This window comes from Oncorhynchus nerka, linkage group LG27 (genome assembly GCF_034236695.1).
Source record: "Oncorhynchus nerka isolate Pitt River linkage group LG27, Oner_Uvic_2.0, whole genome shotgun sequence".
NCBI classification, from domain to species: Eukaryota; Metazoa; Chordata; class Actinopteri; order Salmoniformes; family Salmonidae; genus Oncorhynchus; species Oncorhynchus nerka.
Genome location: NC_088422.1, coordinates 77314809 through 77335671, shown reverse-complemented (window position 1 = coordinate 77335671; position 20863 = coordinate 77314809). Strand labels below are relative to the sequence as shown.

Sequence of the window (20863 nt, the reverse complement as noted above, 5' to 3'; positions counted from 1 at the left end):
CCTATTTCAACAAAAACGAGTTTTAAACAACAGACGGGTTTCAAAGGATGACACTTTGATCGCCGACAAAGACTCTAGACAAGTCTGGAGCAGTCAAGTGTGAAATACAATGGGATAATTTATGGCCACCATTATTTCGAGGATTGGGCATTCAGAGATGCCCGCCTCATACAACAGGAGGATGAAAAAGAACACAGAACAGGGCACAGTGCAGATTTGCGGAGTTACATTTATTTTACAAAGTCAGGCTTTTAAGGAATATTTCGGGAACCACTCTTTTCGTTCAGCCAGAAGAGAGACACATTTCATAGGCCTACTTAAAATACGTTAGGCTATAATTGTATGGTTATAAAATCAGTTATACAGCCTTATCTAATATTCTCAATTGCTTCTGTTTTCAGTACTCTCTCTCTCTAAATTCAAGTAAAGGGCTTTATTGGCATGGGAAACATTTTTACATTGCCAAAACAAGGGTAATAGATAATAAACACAAGTGAAATAAACAATCAGAACTCAATAGTAAGCATTACACTCATAAAGTTTAAAAATAATAGAGACACTATCTCTCACTCAGACACACACACACACACACGTAAACTCTTTTCTCTTTCCAAATCCACTCGTGAAGCCGACTGACAGGCTAGAATGAAAATGAGGCGGACACTTGGTCAAGACTTCAGAGCAAACGCATCGTTTTAAGGACACCTCCAAAACTCGGATCATATCACCATGGGAGCTATTTGTAGCGCAAGGGACTTTTGTTTGTTTTTGCTCTTGTTAAATACTCGCCAAATCGCCGCTCTTCTAGAGAATCCAGGTGCGTTGTATGAGTTTCAAAGGCTGTTTTTATGCACTTTTAGAACAGTGTTTGCGCTCATGTTGTTGTTGTTTTCAAATTATGTATAGTTTCCAACTACTTGGCAGACTTTATTTTGTTTTACATTATTATAGTTTGCCCACGCAGTTTTGGCTTCAATTGTAAAAATTGGAACTTGATGAATCTCTTTTGTCTGTTTGCTTTTTTAACGAAGTCCTACATTTTAACCAACCTACTCACTAGTTTTCAGATAAAATGAATAACAAATGTACCAATGATAAGGAATGGGTCCTGACTTGTATTTTTTCTTAATTTTAGTAGTGGATCAGGTTCAATCGGATCAATGTTTTGTTAACTTTAGTACTCAGAACCTGGCGAATTAGACTTTTACCTATTTAACTGAAATTATTCAGTGTTGAATTGAATATTGGGGATTTAATGAGGACCACATTAATATCATAATCTTAATGTACATGATTAAAAATACAGATAACGAAATGCTGTTTCTGGTAACATTTTATGCCAAAATGTGGATTTCAAATCCAGATGCATGCGCAGAAGGAAGTGATGGATGTCACATTGATGCTATTTGTCAAAATACCCAAGCCTCTTACAAGTGCTCGTGTAAAGTAGGCTTTAAAGGCGACGGTAAACATTGTGAAGGTAATTATCTCCTCTAGCTCTGTAATTCCTTGTTCCTTTCCTTTTGTATTGGGATCCACATTTGAATTCTTTGGACCAATAGTTCCTTGGATTTCAAGACAAGTTTCAATGACATTTTGATTATATATCATATACCTTGGCATAATGCATGACTTTTTATTTAAATGATGTGGCCCATTGTTTGAAAGGACCCTTTTCCATTAAATGCTCAAATGGCAAACATTCATCAATCTCGACTTGACTCCCTTTTAGACATCGATGATTGCGATATCGAGTACAATGGTGGCTGTGTACACGAATGTAACAACATACCAGGCAATTATCGTTGCACTTGCCATGATGGATTCAATTTAGCGCACGATGGACATAATTGTCTTGGTAAGATACATTTCAGACTACAAGGTAAACAACATTTGATGTATTGAGTGTTTGACAATCATTTCGCAGATATAACTTTAGGCCTATACGGTGAATTAAGGTGGCATTAAAAGTGTATAATTTCAATAGGGAATTCGTTTCTATTCTGCTAAAACCATTGAACAATGTGTGACAGCCAGGTAAATAGAGATTTGTTGTAATATTTCTTTAGTTTTCATGAAGACAGCTTAGGAATTCATGAACATTCATCCAGTTATTTCATTGTTCTGAGAAGTCATGTCCTGGCTCTGCCTGCAGATGTGGACGAGTGTGTCTTCAACAATGGAGGGTGCCAGTATACATGTGTCAACACCATGGGGAGTTATGAGTGCAGCTGCAAAGAGGGCTTCTTCCTCAGTGACAACCAGCACACATGTATCCACCGCTCTGTGGGTGAGTACCCCTGAATACCTGCCCTGTGATGGCTTCCAACTCTCCTACCCACCTTCAAATGTGTGTATGTACAGTATGTGTCTCTCTGTGGCTGTGTGTGTGTGCGTGTGTGTGCATGCATGTCTGTTGGGTCTCAGTCCATGCATGTTTCTGTATGTTTGTGTCTCAGTCTATGTGTGTGTGTGTGTGTGTGTGTGTGTGTGTGTTTGTGTTAAGGTAGGCTACTAAGCTGTGTCAGGGGCACAGCAGAGAATTATGGAGCTAATTCTCGAATCTTCACATACAAGAGTGGGATTGACAGCACAATGATGGATGACAGCTGTTAAATCGGTCCCCTCTCTGTGGCATTATCTAGAGCAGTCGGGCTCCAAAGGGCCCATGCTGTGGGAAAAGGAGCCCCGTGTCCCAGAGAACAAAACAAGTTAATAACTGCAACACTTGGGCTTTGTGGCCTGTGTCTTACATTAGAATAAAGCTCTCACAAGTATTGTTGTTTTATTCTCACTAAATTCAATGAAGAGATCCAAAGGTTCTTCACTACTTTGGGTTTCCCTTGGAAAAGTTACGAATCCTACCAGCACATCCACTCAGCCGTTGCAGCATAAGAATAAAGGAGCTGCTCTCTACAGTGACCTGGGAAAAGGCCAATGATGGTATTAGGATAGAAGATAATAATGTGATTCTGACTCCCATACACACTGAGTGTACAGAACATTATGGATATCTGTCAATTTTGGAAGTACTTCAGATCAGTACAGTTTCCAAATATGAGGCGTACTGCCTATACCTACATTGAGTGTACAACACATTAGTAACACCTGTTCTTTCCATGACTTAGACTGACCAGGTGAATCCAGGTGAAAGCTATTATCCCTTATTGGTGTCACCTGTTAAATCCACTTCAATCAGTGTAGATGAAGGGGAGGAGACAGGCTAAAGAAGGATTTTTAAGCCTTTAGACAATTGAGACATGGATTGTGTGTATGTGGGGGGGGGGGGGGGGGGTGCAAATTAACATTAGGTAGGTGTCCTTAATGTTTTGTAAACTCAGTGTATAAAGTATATGAATATGTAGATTGACCACGGTAAAATCTGATTAAATAAAGTACTTATCTGAGTGTCCACTCAAAGTGTTGGTTGTTAGCTTTGTTTCTGTTTGCCTTCAGGGAAAAGTTATCTGCCTCTGCCAGTGGGCTTTACTCTTTGTCCTTTCCCAGCCACTTGGTTTTCTTTCCCCTCTCTTTTTGACATGGCTTGAAAAAGCTAGGTCAGCCCAGTCCATTTGGAGTTGCACATTTGAGGGGTCCACTGCACTTGCATGTCAGCTGAATGCATCAGCCCTCTCTAGGAAGTGTTATTGTTGGGCCATGCCCCAAAGGGTTGTGTCAGATTTCTAGTCAGGATGCTTCAATAATCTATCATCAGACATCATTGGTGTTGTGCCGTGTCAGTTGTTTTGCCTCTATATTTCATTACCATGTACGATATGTAACAACATGTGAATACACTGTTGTGAGTAGTGTAATTACAGTGTTATTACACAGGTATAGCAGCAACCTAATGTAACGTGTTACCTCTCTTTCCCAGAGGGCCTTAGCTGTATGAATAAAGAGCATGGCTGTGCTCACATCTGCAAGGAGACACCCAAGGGAGGAGTGGCCTGCGAATGCCGCCCAGGATTCGAGCTGGCCAAGAACCAAAGAGGCTGCATCTGTATGTGTGAAGTTTTGTGATTGATCGTATAGCTAGCTCAACCAAGAGTTTTGTTTAGATAACACATGAGTTGAACTTTGGAATTGACCCAAGTTTTGTGTTATTGGCCTAGTGACCTGCAACCATGGTAACGGGGGCTGCCAGCACACCTGCGAGGACATGGAGCAGGGGCCCATCTGCAGGTGTCATGTGAGGTACACCCTGCACCCTGACGGCAGGTCCTGTGTAGGTAAGAGCAGATCAACCACATCCAGGCCTACTTACATACTACTATGGACCCTCACTTTCTCACCGCCCGATTCCTCCCCTGTAAGCATCTCTACATATAGCAAACCAGATGACCTAGTCAATAATGGTGAAATGGACTGGATCCTTCTAGATATTTCCATCTGTACACTTCTTCATTCTCCTCATTTTTGTACTCTCACCCACTGAAACTCACCTGGATCACATCTTGAGCCTGTGGATGAAATGGCAATCCTTTTGAGGAGCTTGCCATCTCTCTCCTGACAGCGAGTGTGTATTTCTTCCATTTGCACATGGTGGATATGATAAGCATCAGCCGTCAGATAGGAAGGAGACGTACAGTAGGCCTGTGGGTACTATCTGTTTCTCCCGCGGCGCTACTGTGTGTGTGGGGTCCAGGATTATCACTGAGTTGTCTCCAGTTCCATCTCACAGTTCCATCTCCTGTCTTATCTGCCACACGCATAGACAGCCAAACTGCATGTCTCAGGTATCACCATGCTTCTGGTTCCAGAGAGGAACACAGAAAAACATCCAGGGGAGGTAGACTACACTTACAGACCACCAAGGTGTGCACTGGGCAATTCAGCTACTGTGCATCAGCAGACAGAACAGAACAGGAGGCAACTTGGTGCAAACCATTTTCTTAAATGTTGACCTGTGTTTATTTTAGTTATACTAAAATACCGTGTATGTATCTACGTGTATTCTGTTGGTTAGGTTACTGACTGTTACTCACGTCACCCACTGTCTGTATTACAGAGCGGGACGAGACAACTACTGAGAGCTCTGATCACAACGCCACGTCCTTCACTGAGGTGGACAAACGTGTCAAGCGCAGACTGCTCATGGGTAATAATTGTATAATTGCACAAATCCCACTATTATTACCCATTGATACTTTTACAACACTAAAATAAGAAAACCAAACAGACTCAGCTACTGACTGAGAGGATTCTGTCAGTTGGACTATTTGAATGACTTTCGTTGCCATGGGTTATGCTGCCAGGAATCAGCCAGAGGTGTTTTTCAGAGGGGAGAAGAGCAAGGCCCAGTAAACCAAGGCATTCCACAGGCTTTAGAGCAAACTGTGAAATGACTATGGACCCTCACTTTCTCACCGCCCGATTCCTCCCCTGAAAAATATGCTTTTGTGACAGTGTGGTACATTTCACGTTTTCCTTCCGTTTAGGATGTGGATAACGTTGGGTTGCCCAATGTATAGCACTGTCAGTCATGGTGTGCTGTGTCAATGTTCACACCTAGTAAAACACTGTATTGACTGTATGTATGTGACTGGGTTGCTAGCTCGGTGGCTAGGACCACTGCTGTTGTTTACTCGATGTCTGTTGGTAGGGTTAAAAAGCAGACTTTGGCAATAGCTCTGTAACGACAGTACATAATGTATAGGCATTTTTATAACCCTTCATTCAGTATAGTACACAGCAGCAGCATGTTGACATTGAATCGATTCCCGCTGGCCTTTCAGAGAACTGTGCGGTAAATAACGGGGGGTGTGACTCCACGTGTAAGGACACATCCACGGGGGTACGCTGCAGCTGCCCCGTGGGCTTCACTCTGCAGCCCGACGGGAAGACGTGCAAAGGTCAGACCAGCCGTCCACCAACAACCTCAACTCCATCCCTATGTCTGAGTTACAAATGGCACTCTATTTCCTATTTAGTGCACTACTATTGACCTGGGCCCATAGGGCTCTGGTCAAAAGTAATGCACTTTATAGGGAATAGGTGCCATTTTGGTGGCAGGCCATCTTCATCTCCATCTCTTATTATTCAGTTCAATGTACTTTTATTTAACAAGCTTCACATCTCCCCTCCATAGGTATATGGACAGTGAAGCTAACATTTTTCATTTGGCTCTATACTCCAGCAAATGTTTCATATGAGGCTACAGTACAGAATGTCAGGTTTATGTATCAAATGTCCTCCATGTGAACAATTAAAAAGTATTTGGACGAATTCACTTATAGTGTATAAAAGTAGTCAAAAGTGTATTATTTGGTCCCATATTCTTTGCACGCAATGACTACATCAAGCTTGTGACTTTACAAACTCTTTGGATGCGTTTGCAGTTTGTTTTGGTTGAGTTTTGTGTTATATTTTGCCTAACAGGAACTGAATGGTTGAATGATGACTGGAGTCATTTTCTTTCTAAGTGAGTAGATAATATGTTTCTGAATACTAAATTAATCCTGTTAATGCCAGGATTAAGAAAAATCATGAAAGAATTATGAATAATGATGAGTGAGACTGTTCTTTCTGCCTCTGTAATCATTATTCACGAATCATCCATAATCGTGGTAGCATCCATGTAGAATGTAGAAGTTCAGAAACATCTTCTATTCTTACTTATAATAAAAGTGACTCCAAAATGTCAGAAGACATTATTCACCATTCAGTTCCTATTGGGCAAAACATAACCCAAAACACAACCAAAACAAACGGCAAAACATGATGTAGTCATTGCGTGCAAGGAATATGGGACCAAATGCTAACCTTTTGACAACTTTAACACACTAAAAGTGATATACTTATGACTTCTTTAAATGGGGGGACTAGATACATAAAGTTCTTTCATTTCTAAATGGTTAAACAGATATGTATCGAAATACCCTCAAATAAAAGCTGACATAATGTACCGTCTCCTAAGTATAGAGACACATTTTAAAAAATTGCTTCTCTGACCAAATATATATGGAGGGGAGTGTATGTTTGTCTGAATAATAACAGTTTTATAATTTGCCTCTCACAGACATTAATGAGTGTGAGCTGCACAACGGCGGTTGCGACCACTTCTGCAGGAACACCATCGGCAGCTTTGAGTGTAACTGCTGGAAGGGCTTCAAACTGCTTACTGACGAGCGCTCCTGTCAGGGTAGGCCTCTTCTCTTCACTCTCCTGTCAGGGTAGGCCTCTTCTCTTCTCTCTCCTGTCAGGGTAGGCCTCTTCTCTTCACTCTCCTGTCAGGGTAGGCCTCTTCTCTTCACTCTCCTGTCAGGGTAGGTCTCTTCTCTTCACTCTCCTGTCAGGGTAGGTCTCTTCTCTTCACTCTTCTGTCAGGGTAGGCCTCTTCTCTTCACTCTCCTCTCAGGGTAGGCCTTTTCTCTTCACTCTCCAGCCAGGGTAGGCCTCTTCTCTTCACTCTCTTGTCAGGGTAGGCCTCTTCTCTTCACTCTCCTTCCAGGGTAGGCCTCTTCTCTTCACTCTCCTGCCTGTCTGCCCTACATCTGGGGAAGGGGCTGGGACAGCACAGTATACTGAGCTGTTGTTCTGTGTAGGTGCTGCTGGAAGATAAGACAATGAGAGTAGGAGGCTGAACGGTTTGCCAGTATTGACTTGAAGAATTCCTCTGAAGATCCTTAACGTGCTAGTTTAAAGCTTAACGTTTAGTACAAACTGATTTCATCCCTCTGATACAACTCGTCATTAAGATACTGCTGTCTCTAAAATTAACTATCAAAAGACAATGCCACAATTCATCACCTAGTGATACCATGCTGTACCATTTAAAACCCCAATTTCTACTACCTTAAATTGACAAAGAATATCCCTCTGCTTTTATTGACAGATATAGACGAGTGTTATTTCGAAAGGACATGTGGTCACACGTGTGTGAACTCCCCTGGTGGTTTTGCGTGTGTTTGCAACAAAGGGTACACCCTGTATGGACTGGCCCACTGTGGAGGTAAGACTATAAAACTAATGCTTATGGGGTATTATACTTATGGTATGGGGAAAGGGCTTTGACACCATTCTGAATAGTTCATGTTTGGGTTTTCTATAAATTAATGTGTATAGGGTATTATGTTTATGGGGAAAGGGCTTTGGTACCATCTACACCATTTCACACCATTCTGAATAGTTCATTGTGGTGTTTTTAGTCGTTTTTGCTGAAAAAATAATGGATGCTTTGTGAATGAGGTGTGGTGAGAGATGCTGCGAATAACATATGGATGTTTTCCCTGTTTTCTTCTCAGACATAAATGAGTGCAGTGTGAACAATGGAGGTTGTGAGCAGGGTTGTGAGAACACCATGGGTGGGTTTGAGTGCCAGTGCCACCCTGGTTATAAGCTACACTGGAACAAAAAGGATTGTATCGGTAAGACAGTGCCCCTTCAGGCCTGGGGGGCTCTAGACGGTTTGGGGTGTGTTGTGATAAAAGTTTTTGGTCAACTGTTTTTGACATAAAATCATACATGTGTATCACATGTATGTTTTGAAACTTTTGGGGACTAAAAACAGGAGATACTTTGAGTTATTTTCTTCTCTTTCTCTTTACTGCTCTGTTTTTCTCTCTGGCCTTTGGTTTAAAACCTGGGACAAAAGTAGAATAAAGGCAATTGCTGCTGTTCCCATTTTCTTCTTCTCCTTGGATAGATTTCACTCTTTTCCCACAACTTCTCCCAACTTCTATCCTCCTCCTTCTGTCTGTCTTTCTACCATGGCCAAAGTCTGCACTTTACCTGTGAGTTTGTTATGGTTTCCATCTAGAGGCAGAGGGTTTCCCAGCAACAAAGCCCCCCTCTAAACCGACCTTAAACTGCAGCAGGCAGGAGGGAGGTGACCGCTGCTACCTGACCTGCCAGTCCCAGGTCCACATCACCAGTGGTGAGTTATCAGTTACTACTACTACTATTGGTCTGCATCCCAAATGGCACCCTATTCCCTTTATATTACACAACTTTTGTCCAGGGCCCACATGGCTCTGGTCAAGGGTAGTGCCCTATACAGGAAATAGGGTACCATTTGGGACACAAATTGAGTTACTACTACTATCAGTCTGCAGAGCAGCGCTGTCTCATGTTCCAGCACCCATCTGTTTGCTTTTGGCGACCAGGCCTTTTGTGGCTCTGCCTTTTGTCTTTGGTGGCCTGTCTCATGCCCCTGTGTGCGTTTACAGGGACGGAGGATTCTTATACAGTGACCTGTGGAATGCCTCTGCCCTGCTTGGCTGGAGCACAAAGGAATGGAAGTGGCTCGTATTGCTTGGGCAAGTACACACCATCACAGATCTGCATCAGCCTCTGTCACTCCAGCCTGACCTAAACAGCCAGAAACACAACATATAAAGACAAAACAACGTCATACCAAATCAAGTCTTCAGTATTCGCATTTTCATTTATAGACATATGGAAGTCAAGGGATTTTTCCTTTTTATCAAAGGTTAACAATGTGCTATTATTTCCTTTGTACCGTAGGACCAGAAATGTCAAGTGTCCTGCGAATTAAGACCACAGCCACTTTTAAGTCTGGCACTGGAAAGTGCAACTTGAAACGTAGTCAAGAGAGGCTGAAGGAGAGCCTGAACGCAGCTCACTCAGGTACAGAGGCTTCTAACAAGTCCAACAGCTCCTCATTCATTAAAACAATGCAGATTAACCTGGCACTGCCTACATATCATGCAACAAACTTGATAATAGGAACCAAACCCCGAGGCTGCTTAGATTGTAGTAAACTGGGAGTGAGCTAAATATGAAAGAAATACGTGGGGGGAAGTAGTGCGGTCTGAAATGTTTTGAATGTCTCAGCACTGCACATTGGATGGCATTGACAGGGGAAAACGTAATTAGCCATAGCATGCCTTTCACTTGGCCCTTACCCAGCTATCAATCAAACAGACTTCCGATTGTTGGATAAAATATTTTCTACAATGAGTTCCGGCATGGTGTTCAAATAAAAAGGGAGCTTTTCCCATTCACCTCTCGTTACCCCCCTGTCCAAAGGCAACAAAAAGGGCAGGAGGAAAAGAGTGCATGTTTAACAGGATACACAGAGATGTCACTGCTTTTTAAAGAATGATTAGAAACATCAGTACTTGAACAGTGCTAGAGGCATCACTACAGACCCGGACTGTATCACAACCAGCCGTGATCGGGAGTCCAATAGGGCGGTGCACAATTGGCCCAGCGTTGTCCGGGTTAGGGGAGGGTTTGGCCGGTGTAGGCCGTCATTGTAAAATAAGAATTTGTTCTTAACTAACTTGCCTAGTTAAATAAAGGTTAAATAAAAAATAAAACCACACAAAGGATATAATCTCCTTAGATTTAAGTGTTGTGACATTGCAATTAAGTTTTATCCTCACTCTACCTGCTACAGTTAACCAGTTATACACCATATAGTTATTCAGTAACGTGTGTGTGTGTGTTTGTCTCCATGCATGCATGTGTTTGTGCATGTTCATGTCCTGTGTGGCTGGTCGTGTCCACAGACAGCAGGTCCCCCTTCACGGAGAACGTCCAGTTCAGCTATGTGCGCTTGCGCTGCAGCTCGTCTGGCCCCCGGATGCGGAGCCGCCACGGCAGGAAGGCGGGTTACGAGGAGGAGGGCTCTTCCATCACGGCTGAGTTTGAGTTGGATGTGAACCTAGAGGAGGTAACAGGTTGGTCTCTCTGCCCTGCCCTGCTGTGACCCCAGTCCTCTGGCTGACACTGCTTCCTGATTCTCTCTCTGCTCTTGCTTTTCGTCACTTAACAAGCCAAACATGTTAAAGTATCTCCTGTTTTGACGTGGTGTTTTGAGGTGGTGGGATCTTTGGGGAAGGTGTAGGTTTGGAGGTTTCTCTTGTATTCTGAGGGAGCAAGTGGTTGATCAAATGTTCTGGTGTCTGTGTGTTGGAATGGATATGTACACAAGTGTGTGTGTCTGTCTATTTTAGTACCGGTATGTGTGTGTGGTTTTGTTTGCGTGTGTATTGTGGTCTCATTGCGTTGCAAGGACAGGTTTGGTATCTGGTGTTTCTCTCAGCAGAGAGCTGTGACCTGGGCTGTGTGCGCCGGCGCTCAGAGAAGAGGCTGAGGAAGACTCTCCGTACCCTGAGGAAGTCCATCCACCGGGAGCAGTTCCACCTCCACTTCGCTGGCTCTAACTACGAGCTGGCCAAGAGGCTGGCGTGGCCGGTGGACCTGCCGGAACACTGTGGGAAAGGGCAGGTACTGGTGGACAGGAAGTGTGGTGAGTGAGCATCTTGAATGTTCTGAGTATCATAAGATTTAGGTATAAATGTATGTATAAAATGAGTAGCATCTTGAGTGTTCTGAGTATCATAAAATTTAGGTATAAATGTATGTATAAAATGAGTAGCATCTTGAGCATCTACCTGTATCTGTTTCTGCCTGTATCTGAGCCACCCCTGGAGTCAAGTCCTGGCTCCCACACAGAGCAGCTCATAGTCATAGCCATGCCAGCAAGATATATTTAGACAGGTTTGTTTATTGATTTGATTTGGAGCAGGTGTCGGCCAGATTACTGCCATATTTGGGTGCCGACATGCTGTAATGAGCTAGTATGGGGAGTGCTTGCTCGGCTCGCACGGAGAAAAGAGAGCCCGTTGTTGACTGGCTCGCAAAGCTAGGAGATCTTCCAGCATCTCCGTGGGATAAAGTGCAACAGAAGGAGTGATGGCAGCCGCTAGCTTTTGCTGTTGATTCCGCTGGTCCTATTTAGTTTTACAGCCATAATGGAGGAAAAGTCTATTAGCTTTAATGACACCCTGTCAACATCAGCAGTGGAAAGGAGGTTGGCATGTGTTTTCTCTGTCGGAGGGGAGGGGAGCAGAGAGCTGCGTGGCCCCAGTTCAGGGTCTCACAGTAAGCATAGTAAGCCCACTGCCTGCTGCTGCATTCTGCCTCTCTGTCTCAGTGTGGTCAGTAGAAGAGAGTCCGTTTTCTGTCCACCGTTAACTCTGTAGTGATTGGTCGTCTACCTCTAGAGCCCCTGTCTGAATCTGATCCAAGCCACCATATTTAAGGGGTCTGAAGACTAGTGTAGACCGACCTCTCAAAGTTGTTCTAGCCTGCCTCTGTCTTGATCCAGAGCTCTCCTCTCTTACCCCCCGTCCTTATTGAGGTTGAGTGGGTGAGGATGGAGGGGGTTGAGTGGGTGAGGATGGAGGGGTTGAGGGGGGGTGGAGGGGTTGAGTGGGTGAGGATGCAGGGGGTTGAGGGGGGGGGGTTGGGGGTGAGGATGGAGGGGTTGAGGGGGTGAGGATGGAGGGGGTTGAGGGGGAAGAAGGAGGGGGTTGAGTGGGTGAGGATGGAGGGGTTGAGGGGGGTGGGGGGTTGAGTGGGTGAGGATGGAGGGGGTTGAGGGGGAGGATGGAGGGGGTTGAGGGGGGTGGAGTGGGTTGAGTGGGTGAGGATGGAGGGGGTTGAGGGGGAGGATGGAGGGGTTGAGTGGGTGAGGATGGAGGGGGTTGAGGGGGAGGATGGAGGGGGTTGAGGGGGTTGAGTGGGTGAGGATGTAGGGGGTTGAGGGGGTGAGGATGGAGGGGGTTGAGGGGGAGGATGGAGGGGGTGAGGATGGAGGGGGTTGAGGGGGGGGAGAATGGAGGGGGATGAGGGGGGTGGAGGTGGTTGAGGGGGTGAGGGTGGAGGGGTTGAGTGTGTGAGGATGGAGGGGTTGAGGGGGTGAGGATGGAGGGGGTTGAGGGGGAGGATGGAGGGGGTTGAGGGGGTGAGGGTGGAGGGGGTTGAGTGTGTGAGGGTGGAGGGGTTTGAGTGGGGGGAGGATGATGGTGTTTGATCCATTCTGGTTCATAGAGCTTTTTAGGAATAAAGACTGCCCATAGCTGGTTAAATGTATTGATTTTCACACAAGAGGGAAATAGTCTAACAGTTTTACAAACCAAGCATCCCTTAATCCAAGGTATCCCCAGCAAAGTGAACTCTCGCTGGTGTCCGTTTCTTTCTACCTCCAAATAACAGGAGACTAACATTTTGTGCTGGATTCAAATGACCCTTAGCTGTTGATTTTGCTTTGTAGCTTTGTTGCTTGTTGTTTTTGTGTTTCATATGACTTACTTCATAAGTAAATCTTAAGTCGTAAAACAAAAAATAACTCAGAAGAGTAAAGTTACCCGTGTGTAGGATTCCCACACTGCAGTTAGTTTCAGATGATCATTAAGCAGACCAGTGGACAGGCAGGGGTGTAGACATGTCATTTGGAAGTGGGGCTGAAAGGGAGCCGTAACCCCCAGCTCTATAAAGGAGCAACATTTTTCCCTCCACCCCTGGCTTAGCTCACTAAGTGCAGTTTAACCCTTTCAGTTTGCCCACTCCATTGTAATTCCCATTGGGGCTTGTTCTCACTGCTTCAGTTGGGAGAGAAATCCTCCACAACAACACGGCCTCAGCCTCACTAGTACTGAGAGAAAGCAATGCCTTCTTATTCCTCACTTGAGATCCGGGCTCTTCGCTGGCCATGAGAGAACACTCACATTCCTGTCTTGCAGGAAATCACGCACAGAACGAGCAGTATGGCTGGTGGCATTGTGATGCTGGAGGATCATGTCAGGATGAGCCTGCAGGAAGGGTACCACATGAGGGAGGAGGTTGTCTTCCCTGTTACGCACAGCGTTGAGATTGCCTGCAATGACAATAAGCTCAGTCCGATGATGCTGTGACACACCACCCCAGACCATGGTGGATCCTCCACCTCCAAATCGATCCCGCTCCAGAGTACAGGCCTCGGTGTAGCACTTTTTGCCAGTCCTGTCTGGTCCAGCGACAGTGGGTTTGTGCTCATAGGCGACATTGTTGCCGGTGATGTCTGGTGAGGACCTGCCTATCTCTCAGCCTATTGCGGACAGTCTGAGCACTGATGGAGGGATTGTGCGTTCCTGGTGTAACTCGGGCAGTTGTTGTTGCCATCCTGTAGCTGTCCCGCAGGTGTGATGTTCGGCTGTACCGATCCTGTGCAGGTGTTGTTACACGTGGTCTGCCATTGCGAGGATGATCAGCTTTCCGTCCTGTCTCCTTTAGCGCTGTCTTAGGTGTCTCACAGTACGGACATTGCAGTTAATTGCCCTGGCCACATCTGCAGTCCTCATGCCTCCTTGCAGCATGCCTAAGGCATGTTCACGCAGATGAGCAGGGACCCTGGCCATCTTTCTTTTGGTGTTTTTCAGAGTCAGTAGAAAGGCCTCTTTAGTGTCTTAATGACTGTTCCACAGGTGCATGTTCATTCATTGTTTATGGTTCATTGAACAAGCATGGGAAACAGTGTTTAAACCCTTTACAATGAAGATCTGTGAAGTTATTTGGATTGTTACGAATTATCTTTGAAAGACAGGGTCCTGAAAAAGGGACGTTTCTTTTTTTGCTGAGTTTAAATCATTCATGACTGATCAACAACAACATTTGCATTTCCGTATGCCTCAACCCAGTATAAGAATCAGCTGTATGTTGGACTTTAGTTTCAGACCACTTAATGGGGCAGAATGACTGTATTACTATGAAGAAAACAACAATAGCCAACAGCAAAACTTGCCAGTGTGTAGTGTCTGAAACCCTGTGTACGAGTATTCTCCTGATCTCTGTTACGTAAAATAGTGCATGTTCATTTTAACATTGGAGATGATTAGGAAGTGCTGTTGATTCAAGCTGGGAGTTTGAGTGCTATATCCCCCCTCAGTCAGGGCCACTCTGCATGACCCCAGCCACTAAACTGCTGCAGAGAATTGACTTCAGCAACACCATGGGAATTAATTAGCATCAGCTGTTTGGGCCTCTGCTTGATAGGCGCAAGAAGTGATTGGGGCAGGCAGAATGGGTGGATTCAGAACTCTGACCCCTTTTATTGGGTTCAGCTCCTTACCATTGTGATACCATAGTGTTTGCCTATGTCATCAAATACTTGAATAGAGGTGAAAGGTCTTTTAAACCTCTTTGGGGCCATCAATTCGAGGACTCTATAGAATTGCCTCTGCATTTGAAAGGCTTCAAGTTTTTTTCTCTCTCTCACTCTTCTCTTCTCTTCTCTCGCTCTCTCCATCAAATAAAAGCTGGCGGAGACAATGCGACGGTGGCTCCTCATGGTCATTCAGGATAAACAAAAGGCAGAAAAAATTAACTGCTCTTGAGAGAATTACATTTTCTTTCTCAAAGAAAATCAAGTTGCTGAGGCACATATAATGGATGTGCATTAAAGGCTTTGTGTGTTCCTCATTAACTCATTATGTCTGGTTCTCTCCTGAAAAGCTCTTTTACTTAGATTTCCCTGAAGGACATTTTTTTATGAAAACGCAAAATGATTTCACTTCACTGCTCTCTGTTCGGAGAGATGATTAGATGTAATTTCCCCCTTTAAGAAGTTCTTGACATCACCAGACACACAATAATTCAAACATAAATTAGAGACGTTGTTCTACAAAGTAAAACATGAAAAGGGGAAAATGAAAGCTGATGGTGTGCATCCCTGTAATCAGGCTTTGCACGCTCTTGTGAGATAACAGACAAACACTCATTTTGACTGGCTCTGTGTGTGCTTTGGTAGAGGTGAGGGTGCTTAGGATGGTATGTAGAGTTCTTTCCCCAATGCACACCGGTGTTATGTGAAGTGTAAGAACTTGTTTGATGTGGGACACAAAAGCATCTGGAGAGCAGCTCAGCGCTCTTATGTCTTTATTTGTGCATAGCTGCAGCAGGTCGATTTGCAATGCCTTTTTAGCAGCTTAACACTGGGCCTCTTGTGGTGGGCTTGAATGCCAATGTGTGTGTGTGTATGTGTGTGTGTGTGTTTGTGTAGCATCCCTATTATCTAGCCAATCTGCCTCATTCTTCTACCTTTTGCTAGTGAGCTGCACTGTTGGAACGTACTATGACAGGGATCAGGGAAGGTGTGTTCTGTGTCCAGCTGGAATGTACCAAGATGAAGAGGGGAAGAATTCTTGCGAGGTCTGCCCAGGGCCAGAGGTGAGAGGAAGCCCCAGGTCGGTTGGGGCGCGGAATATCTCTGAGTGTGGAGGTAAGGCTCAAGAGTTGAGGATATGAGTAATCATGTATCTCCTAACTGTGTACAAGACATGAGACATGAGTCACCTTGGACACTTACTTAATCAACCATAATAATCATAAAGATAACTGCAGCAAAATACACTGAGCTCCTTCAAAGACCTTGGGATAGTTTTCCCTCATGGTTGGATCTTTAAAAAAAGTGATCTTAAAACTAGTCTCCCAGTCAGAATCACATCCTGTTATGAGTATATATGAAATACACAGGAAGGAGTGATACCCTGATCAAAATCTCCCCACAGGCAGATGTTCTGCTTTGTATAAAGTCGTGTAAGCCTCGGAACTTTCAAGCCCTGTTTGAATTAAACAGCCACACCCGGCCCCTGCCCTCTCCTGAATAAAGAGAAGAAGGGGCCACCATGTTTTCACCCCACCAAACACTGTTATCACAGCCTATTTGTGGCTAAGCCACAGATCCCATCTCCTGCTTTCCCCACCAATAGACTAAACAAAAAAGAGCTATGGGGAGAGACAGTTTGTTAAAGTCAGTCAGGAGATATGAGAGAGGTTGTTCCATGGTAGATAATGTCCTTGCGTTACATCACTCCACTGACATCTGCTCTCCTGGCCTTAGTCTTATTGTGGAAGAGTGCTCGTCTTTAAGTCGCTCCGGATAAAAGTGTCTGTCTGCTAAATGATCACATGTACGATGGGAATGATGCTTTGAGCAGACTGAGTAAAACAAGTTTCCCTCTGACCAATCCTCTGTTGTTTTCCCAGGTCAATGTCCCCCTGGTCAGTTCTCCCATGATGGCTTCATCCCTTGCCTGCCCTGTCCCCTGGGTACCTACCAGCCAGAGGTGGGCCGCACTTCCTGTTTCCACTGTGGAGGAAACCTGGTCACCAAACACAATGGTGCCGTGTCCTTCCAGGAGTGTGAGACCAAAGGTGAGGGGTCAGCTTATCCGTCCCATGTAGTTATGCCTATAAAGTCTGGATGTGAGTCCCAAATGCCACCCTATTCCTTACACAATGTATAACTTTGACCAGAGCCCTATGGACCCTGGTCAAAAGTAGTGCACTATATAGGGAATAGGGTGGCATTTGGAAGACACTCTGGATTTTTAAGGGAACTCTCCTGCAGTTTCTGTTTTATGGAAATATACTACATTGGTTTACGTTGGTGTATGTTGGTGTTTGAGAGGTGCTAAACCGTGGTACACTCCATTCTGCTCCCTTAGTCCAGTGTTCACCAGGACATTACTACAACACCAGCACACACCGCTGTATCCGTTGTCCCATGGGGACGTATCAGATGGAGTTTGGTCAGAATTACTGCATCTCCTGCCCAGGAAATACCACCACCGACTTTGACGGCTCCACCAACATCATGCAGTGCAAAAGTATGTATGTTCACACAAGAGTTGTCTGTGTATGCGTACGTTTGTGCGTGCATGTGTATGTATTTGTGTGTTCATGGCTTCACACTTTAGATGTACTTAATGACTACACATAGAGTAAACTAAAACCACATGCAGGTTTCTCTACTGTGCTCAAATAAATATTGTTCCTGACCTGCTTTGGGATGCTACTGTAGATAATTAGCGTCGCAGCACCAAGGCAGCATAAACTATTTGACACTATCTTGTCACCTCACAGACAGACACTGTGGTGGAGAGATGGGAGATTTCACTGGCTACATCGAGTCTCCCAACTACCCAGGGAACTACCCAGCCAACATTGAGTGCACCTGGACCATCAACCCACCGCCCAAGCGTAGAATCCTCATCGTGGTCCCAGAGATCTTCCTCCCCATCGAGGATGAGTGTGGAGACTACCTGGTCATGAGAAAGAGCTGTGAGTGTTTGTTTTTTTGTGTGTGCATGCATGCATGAGTCTGTCTGTCTGTGTGTGTCGTGTTGGAGGTTAGAGCTTGTTAGGTGACTGGGTGTTATCATGGTGCTACAGTATTAATGTGATTTCCCTGCAGGTGACCAGATGTTGGTGATGAATGTCTTTAGCATTATAAGATGGTGGCAGTGTTGGTAGGAGGTTCTGTATAATAGGATAGCACCTCTCAGAGATCATGGGGGTTACTATGGGCTTCTAATAGACCATTAGATCTTGGCCACCTTCAGAGTAATGAATGGTGCTAGTGTTTGATTTGTCATAATGTGACCATATCCTCAATTCACAGCTCTCTCCAACTCTGTGACGACCTATGAGACCTGCCAGACCTATGAACGGCCTATTGCCTTCACCTCCCGCTCCAAGAGGCTGTGGATACAGTTTAAATCGAATGAAGGGAACAGTGGGAAGGGCTTCCAAGTCCCTTATGTGACCTATGATGGTAAGAGACATCCTTAATGGTGGAAATATTGACATTTAAATTACACATGCTAAAAACAATGGATCAAGTGTCTGTGAAATATTATTTAATTTGGAATTTTAAGTCTGGATAGGTCTACATAATACCACAAATTTGTCACCTACTTCCAATTGCACAAATAATATAGAAATATACTCTTGGGTATGTTTATATATGATATATGTTTCAGAGGACTACCAGGAACTCATTGAAGATATAGTCAGAGATGGAAGATTATATGCCTCTGAAAATCACCAAGAAATTCTCAAGGTAAAGATTTCATGTATTTCCTGTGGAAAAAGCTTTTGTCTGCCATATACTACCCTCTTGTGGACACAATAAGAAATTCAGGATGCAAACTTCACTTGAGCACCAACGTAAAAATGTCAGATGATTGTTGGCTCTGTCTGAGATTGAACTCCAACCTGTACTAATTTTTGGTTGACATTTTCTTCTCAGGACAAGAAGCTTATGAAGGCACTGTTTGATGTATTGGCCCACCCACAGAACTTCTTCAACTACACAGCACAGGAGTCAAGAGAAATGTTCCCCAAATCCTTCATCCGATTTCTACGTTCTAAAGTCTTGAGATTCCTTCGCCCTTAAGAAGGCACTATCATCAAGTTGCTTTGTGGATATCTCGGATACTCCAGAGAAAAGAGTCCTTTACTTCTCCTGTCTGTACAGAGACTGACTGAGTCTAGAGTTGACTAAGAGAGATGGCCTCAGACACTTTCCTCAAATGGACTTCAATTGGACCTTCTGGGAATAGGTGGGTAGTGGACTGTCATGGTGCAGACAAGTGTCAGCTCCCGCTATCACATCTGGTCTACATTCTAGAGCTACGTGTTTTGTACTTCGTTACCACATCTATCTCTGATACTTCCATACACTCCTGTATGTGAGCATTGCAACGTTTAGACAGACGTTGTCTTTTCCTTTTGATTTTAAACTTTCAGTCTCAGGAATAAAGCTTGAAGTAGTAAGCTGATTTGATTGTTAGCATTTAAATTCATGAAAGCTTCGATTTGCATACGGGTGTAACAACAACATCTTGAAAATAATTATGGTAAATGGAACTTTCACCAATAGCATAGAAAGCGGATGAGAAAAGACTCTTGATTATGTATAACAAGTTAACTGAGGTTTATGCTAAATGTCAACCACATAGATAGTGTATACTTATAACATACATTATTAAAGTCATGTTTCACATTTAGATTAGAATTGTTGACAGAAATATGCCTGAATATGAGAAAGGAATATAGCACAAATGTGACCTGATGGTGGGAACTTTAAAGCATTGTGATACCACAAAATAAATTATCCTTATGAATGTATTGTATATTGTGTAAAAAGTATTAGATGAAAATGTTAACGTATTGTAGTTAACTGCATTCCTGACACGTGTGCAGTATCGACACATCCCTTCACAACCTGTATTTCTGCTGTCCTGAAAACATAGTTGTACTTTAAAAATGACTGGACAATGAATACTCCATGCCACTGGGCTTTGAGTGAACAACAGATGCCCATGGATCAAGACTAGCTCTTCACTATGATCATTCAAACAGCTACCAAAGACTACTTTTCACTACTCATAGAAGTGAGATTATTGAGTGGTGTGACTAGAAATCTAGAGCAATATGAGGGGGATCAGGTGAGATTATACATTCCAGATATGGTAGAATTGCTCTATTCACTTATGACTTAGCAGATAAATGTATGTCTATATTTTTATGTTTGTACATATAATATGTTGTAAATAAAGTGAATAAACATAATTGTGCTTTTGCTTTACTTCTTTTACTTTCTGATATGCTATTTTCAATATAAGCAACAATGTCCAAATCCAAATAATACATTAATTATGTCGTTTTTTATATAGGCTCTATAACATAAGTTATTGTGTTACATTAGTTATAATTGTTTTTGCTCTTGAATTAAACAAAAAATTGCCTGCCACACTGTCACCTAATTGTAATTACTTAAAATTCACATTGATTATATTTTCAGCACTGTATCAGAGGCATTGAGAAATCAGAGACAGTAAGAAAACAGAAGTGTTAATGCTATCAGGCGTCCTTGGGATGACCCTACCCTAAATTTACCATAGTCTCGCGTTGCCATACCTCCAAAATCACGTCGTTGTCACGGGAAGCCTGGTTCGCGACGAGGCTACCCTAACCCGTACCAAAGATTTGCATAACTAAACCAATGCCACAGCCTGTCGTTTCCAATCGGAACAAATAAGTAATAGTGGGGAGAACAAGCAAGGAGTTGGGCATAGCTAAGCACGAGTTAGGGAGATCATATTGGCCTCTGCATATTTCCGTTAGGGAATGTGTGCAATAACTCAATTGGACTTTGCACTCCTAAACGCGTTTTCTTACAACTTTGGCAATGGGTAAAGTCTGCATAACATATTTTTAGTTTAGGAACACAAATCCATATTTTCCCACTGCCGGCCAGAGGGCTTCCATATTTGGTAATGAG

The 20863-nt window shown here is 43.8% G+C and overlaps 1 protein-coding gene across 1 annotated transcript; it reads left to right on the top strand.

Annotated features, from left to right (window-relative positions):
* Positions 1 to 421: 421 nt before the first annotated feature.
* LOC115112451 (signal peptide, CUB and EGF-like domain-containing protein 2) lies at positions 422 to 20142 on the top strand. Its single transcript, XM_065012023.1, has 23 exons — positions 422 to 817; positions 1364 to 1480; positions 1733 to 1858; positions 2156 to 2290; positions 3878 to 4003; positions 4116 to 4232; positions 5012 to 5101; positions 5739 to 5855; positions 7022 to 7144; positions 7838 to 7954; positions 8247 to 8369; positions 8762 to 8878; positions 9171 to 9260; positions 9469 to 9591; positions 10479 to 10649; positions 11015 to 11221; positions 15842 to 16012; positions 16780 to 16947; positions 17241 to 17402; positions 17659 to 17856; positions 18197 to 18349; positions 18558 to 18637; positions 18827 to 20142. The coding sequence occupies exons 1-23, from the start codon at positions 730 to 732 to the stop codon at positions 18971 to 18973; spliced, it is 3066 nt and encodes a 1021-aa protein (XP_064868095.1). The 5' UTR covers positions 422 to 729; the 3' UTR covers positions 18974 to 20142.
* The last annotated feature ends 721 nt before the right edge of the window (positions 20143 to 20863 follow it).

Excerpts from the sequence above, each read along its gene's own strand:
- LOC115112451 (XM_065012023.1), top strand. The coding sequence starts at position 730 with ATGGGAGCTATTTGTAGCGCAAGGGACTTTTGTTTGTTTTTGCTCTTG. Across the intron at positions 10,650-11,014 it reads GAACCTAGAGGAGGTAACAG|CAGAGAGCTGTGACCTGGGC; the intron begins GTTGGTCTCTCT and ends TGTTTCTCTCAG. Across the intron at positions 11,222-15,841 it reads ACTGGTGGACAGGAAGTGTG|TGAGCTGCACTGTTGGAACG; the intron begins GTGAGTGAGCAT and ends ACCTTTTGCTAG.